This window comes from Enhydra lutris, unplaced genomic scaffold, assembly GCF_002288905.1.
Source record: "Enhydra lutris kenyoni isolate GAN:26980312 unplaced genomic scaffold, ASM228890v2 scaffoldscaffold181, whole genome shotgun sequence".
NCBI classification, from domain to species: domain Eukaryota; kingdom Metazoa; phylum Chordata; class Mammalia; order Carnivora; family Mustelidae; genus Enhydra; species Enhydra lutris.
In genome coordinates, this window is record NW_019154265.1 from 52244 (window position 1) to 58055 (window position 5812).

At 40.4% G+C, this 5812-nt stretch overlaps 1 gene segment (V, D, J or C); it reads right to left on the reverse strand.

Annotated features, from left to right (window-relative positions):
- Positions 1–3577: 3577 nt before the first annotated feature.
- On the reverse strand, positions 3578–4107 carry LOC111140131. The segment is given in 2 exon segments: positions 3578–3933; positions 4032–4107. Coding segments are annotated over 2 exon segments (402 nt in total).
- Positions 4108–5812: the final 1705 nt, after the last annotated feature.

Below are 5812 nucleotides of genomic sequence, written 5' to 3' on the forward strand. Positions count from 1 at the left end.
AGCTGGTTCATTGAAAGAATTAATAAGATAAATAAAACACAGGCCAGACTTATCCAAAGGAAAAGGGAAAGACCCAAATTATTACCTTATGAATGAAAAGGGAGAGATAATGATTAACACCAAGGAAATAGAAAGAATCATCAGAAATTATTATCATCAGCTTATGTCAATAAGTTAAGCAACCTAGAAGAAATGGTTGCATTCCTGGCAACCTATAAACTTCCAAGACTGAAAGAGGAAGAAATTGAAAACATGAATAGATCAATAACCAGTAACAAGATTGCAGCAATGATCATAAACCTCCCAAAAACAGGAGTCCAGGACATGCTGTTTTCTGTGGGGAATTCTACCAAATATTCAAAGAAGAAATAATAAGTATTCTCCTGAACATTTAAAAAAAAATAAAAACAGATGAAAAAGCTCCAGACTCATTCTATGAGGCCAGCATTACCTTGAGTCCAAAACCAGGCAAAGACCCCATAAAGGGGAGAATTTCAGACCAATATCCCTAATGAATATAGATGACAAGATTCTTAACAAGATCCTAGCTAATAACATACAATAGTACATTAAAAGGATTATCCATGACAACCAGGTGGGATTTTCTCTGAGCTGCAAGATCTATTCGACACTTGCAAATCAGCCAATGTGATAGAAAAAATTAGTAAGAGAGGAGAGAAGAACAACATGTTCCTCTCAATTGATGCAGAAATAGCAGTTGGTAAAATACAGCATCCTTTCCTGATTAAAACTCTTCAGAGTGTAGGAATAGAGGGAACATTTTTCAATTTCATAAATTCCATCTGTGAAAAACCCACAGCGAATGTCATCCTCAATGGGGAAAAGCTGAGAACTTTCCCCTTAAGATCAGGAACATGACAAGGTTGCCCCCTCTAGCCACTATTGTTCAACATAGTACTAGAAGTCTAGCAACAGCAATCAGACAACAAAAAGAAATAATATATGATCAAAGAGTTAAGCTCTCTCTTTTCGCAGATGACATGATACTTTATGTGGAAAACCCAAAAGAATCCACCCCCAAACTGCTAGAACTCATAGAGCAATTCAGTAATGTAGCTGGACACAAACTCAATACACAGAAATCAGTTGCTTTTTTATAAACTAACAATGAACCTGTGGAAAAAGAAATTAGAGAATCGATTCCATTTACAATAGCACCAAAGATCATAAGATACCTTGGTATAAACCTAACAAAAGAAGTAAAGGATCTGTACTCATGGAACTACAGAACACTTATGAAAGAGATTGGAGAAGACAGAAAAAGATAGAAAAACATTTCATGCTCATGGTTCAGAAGATTAAATATCATTAATATATCTATGTCATATAATATGTCTATGTCATAATATGCTGTCAAGAGCAACCTATACATTCAATGCCATCCTGATCTAAATACCATCAACATTTTTTAAAGTGATTGGAATAATAATCTGAAAATTTACGTAGAACCAGAAAAGATCCTGAATCAAAAAGGAAATGTTGAAAAAGGAAAACAAAGCTGGGGGCATCACGTTGCCTGATTTCAAGCTTTACTACAAAGCTGTCATCACCAAGACAGCATGAGACTGGCACAAAAACAGACACATAGACCAGTGGAACAGAGTAGAGAGCCCAGATATGGACCCTCAACTCTATGGTCAAATAATCTTTGACAAAACAGGAAAAAATATAGAGTGGAAAAAAGACAGTCTCTTCAATAAATGGTGCTGGGAAAATTGGACAGCTATGTGTAGAAGAATGAAATTATACCATTCTCTTACACCATACACATAGATAAGCTCAACGTGTGCAGGAATCTATCAAAATCCTAGAGGAGAACATGGGCAGTAACCTCTTTGACATTGGCCACAGCAACTGCTTTCACAACGTCTCCAAAAGCAAAGGAAACAAAAGCGAAAATGAACTTTTGGGACTTCATCAAGATCAAAAGCTTCTGCACAGCAAGGAAAACAGTCAACAAAACAAAGAGGGAAACCACAGAATTGGAGAAGATATTCACAAAATACATTACAGAAAAAGAGCTTATACCCAAGATCTATAAAGAATTACTCAAACTCAACACACAAAAAACAGATAATCATTTAAAAAAATGAGCAGAAGACAGGAACAGACATTTCCCCAAAGAAAACATACAAATGGCTATCAGACACATGAAAATTGTTCATCCGCATTAGCTATAGGGGAGATTCAAATGAGAACAACATTGAGATACCACCTTACTCCGGTTAGAATGGCCAAAATTAACCAGACAAGAAACAACATGTGTTGGAGAGGATGTGGAGAAAGGGGAACCCTCTTACACTGTTGGTGGGAATGCAAGTTGGTGCAGCCACTTTGGAAAACAGAGTGGAGATTCCTCAAGAATTTAAAAATAGAGCTTCCCTATGACCCTGTAATTGCACTATTGGGTATTTACCACAAAGATACAGATGTAGTGAAAGAAGGGCCATTTGTACCCCAATGTTCATAGCAGGAATGTCCACAGTCAATGAACTGTGGAAAGAGCCAAGATGCCCTTCAACAGCTGAATAGATAAAGAAGATATGGTTCATATATACAATGGAGTATTATGTCTCCATCAGAAAGGATGAATACCCAACTTTTGTATCAACATGGACAGGACTGGAGGAGACTATGCTGAGTGAAATAAGTCAAGCAGAGAGAGTCAATTATCATGTGGTTTCACTTACTTGTGAAACATTAGGAATAACACAGATGACATTAGGAGAAGGAAAGGAAAAGTGAATTGGGGTAAATCAAAGGGAGAGATGAACCCTGAAAATCTGTGTACTCTGAGAAACAAACTGAGTATTTTAGAAGGGAGTGGGTGCAGGGATGGATGAGTCTGGTGGTCTGTGTTAAGGAGGGCATGCATTGTATGGAGCACTGGGCGTGGCGCATAAACAATGAATCTTGGAACTCTGAAAAAAATAAAATAAAATTTAAAAGAGTTTTATGTTCACTTTGGTGTGTGTGTGTGTGTGTGTGTGTGTGTGTGTGTGTGTGTGTGTTTGTGTGTGTGTGATCTTCACATTCTGTACCCACACAACATCCTGGTGCATGTTTCCTCTTCTTTCCCACGTTGTCATTAACATTGATACTGTGAGTATAGTTCAAGATTGAGACTGTACCAGGGCTGTTAATTATCTTGCTTGACATTGTTGATGCCTCTGTAGGCTCATATCCAGCATGCACTTTACACTGGTTTTGACAAGTTTGCACACTGGGCTGGGTGGTCCTCTAATTAACAGAGAGAGTAGCTGGGACCACTATAATGTTCAGATGACATACATGGAGGTATTTGTAATTCATTGGTAATTGATAATTCATAGGCAAAGTTATATTCTTGTGGTTGGCTTCACGGAGAAGATGTGGTATTACAAATGGAAGAAAAAAAATATTAAATATCCCCGTGGACAGCTGAGCGTCTAGAGAGGAAATCCCTGATCTCAAAGAAGCCCAACCCCACTGCACCTGCTCCTGGGTCTGATCTCTGCTGTGGATCCTGAGCACTCTCTGATGCCCTGAGTGCTCCTGCAGCTCAGCACATCCTGTGTCAACAGGGAGGTTTCTGTCCTGGCTCACACTGAGGGCCCCTCACTGTGTCTTTCACACAGTAATACACGGCTGTGTCCTCTGCTCTCAGGCTGTTCATCTGCAGATACAGCGTGTTCTTGCTGTTGTCTCTGGAGATGGTGAATTTACCCTTCACATAGTCTGCATAGCTTTTGCTACTTCCATCATATTTAATCCATGCAACCCACTGCAGCCCCTTCCCTGGAGCCTGACGGACCCAGTACATGTTGTAGCTACTGAAGGTGAATCCAGAGGCTGCACAAGAGAGTCTCAGGGACTTCCCAGGCTTCATCAAGTCTCCCCCAGACTCCACCAGCTGCACCTCACACTGGACACCTGCAGACAAAGGACATCTCAGTCAGGAAACTGTCACATACCCAATGTTTCTCTCACTCATATCCACTCACATACTCATTTTTTTCTCCATAAATTACCTTTTAAAAGAGCAAGAAGGAAAACCCAGCCCAGCACAAATTCCATGGTGAGTTGTCTGTATTCTCTCCTGATCACTGAATGAACACCTGGGTATCCCGGGCTTGGGGCTCCTCTCCCAGCTGCAGGATCTTGGTTGTGCTGGTTAAATCAGCAGAGGGAAGGCCCTATTTGCATGTCCTCAGGCTATATATTCAGCTTGGGGATCTATTCTTACAGAGAGGCAGTGATCCAAGCTGTTGGAATGCCTTTAATCTATTTAGTGCTAATGACAAATTTTGAAAAAAAATTTTTTTCATTATATAAATTTCCAGTGTGTATACTTGGGTTTGTAAGGTGTCCATGAACACATATGGGGTGGGATTGACCCCAGGAACTTGGTGAGTACTACCTCTACAGGAGCTGCTGCCCTTGACCCCGAATCATCTGCAGAACAGAGTATCAGGCTATGAGGCATGTGGAACCCCTCCTCTAATGGGGATGGATTGATTTTCCTTATTTTATAGTTTACCGTAAATACAGAGTAAATCAGTATCATGTAGGTGTATTTTCATATCTGTAACATTCCATTCCCTCTGCTTTCCTCCAGGATCACATTTGTTATTACCTATAATAAGTTTGATGTATATATTCGACACAAGATGAACAGCCCACATACGGAGTGTGTGATATGATAAACACAGGTGTCACAGTCAACATTACTGACAGTGAGTGTACCAGTTCTCCTTAAAATTTTAAGCATTACTCCTGGAATTCCTCCTTCCCTTTCCCTTGTTTATCCTGTCCCCACGTAACTATTGTTCTTTCTCATGTCACCTTATACTAGATTTAATTTTGTAGAATTCATAAATGGGTCATTGTACTCTATGTACTTTCTTTGTGGGGCATCTTTGCCCCAGAATCAATCCTTGTGGATACAGTCATGTTGCTGTCTGTATCAGGAACCACTGGTTTTAATGACGGACAGCTCTGAAGGCAGCAGTTGGAAGCACCAGCTAGAGGAAGATCTGAAGGAGCAGAAAGAAGCCACTTGATTCAAGCCCCATCCACACACCCTATGACCCTGCAATTGCACTACTGGGTATTTACCCCAAAGATACAGATGTAGTGAAAAGAAGGGCCATCTGTACCCCAATGTTTATAGCAGCAATGGCCACGGTCGCCAAACTGTGGAAAGAACCAAGATGTCCTTCAGCAGACGAATGGATAAGGAAGATGTGATCCATATACACTATGGAGTATTATGCCTCCATCAGAAAGGATGAATACCCAACTTTTGTAGCAACATGGACGGGACTGGAAGAGATTATGCTGAGTGAAATAAGTCAAGCAGAGAGAGTCAATGATCATATGGTTTCACTTGTTTGTGGAGCATAACAAATAGCATGGAGGACAAGGGGAGGTGGAGAGGAGAAGAGAGTTGAGGGAAATTGGAAGGCGAGATGAACCATGAGAGACTATGGACTCTGAAAAACATCCTGAGGGTTTTGAAGGGGTGGAGGGTGGGAGTTTGTGGTAGCCAGGTGGTGGGTATTAGGGAGGGCATGGATTGAATGGAGCACTGGGTGTGGTGCATAAAGAATGAATTCTGTTACACTGAAAAGAAATTTAAAAAAATCACACACACCAAAAAAGGATTGCATATAAACAACACGATAAAGGATAAGCAAGTAATGTATGTGCCTTGAGGGTTTCCAGTAATGAGCACGTGAAGGGGAACTGACCCTCCCAATCAGATGGAGAGTCACAGAAACCTACAACCTGTGTTTAATTTTGGGGACAT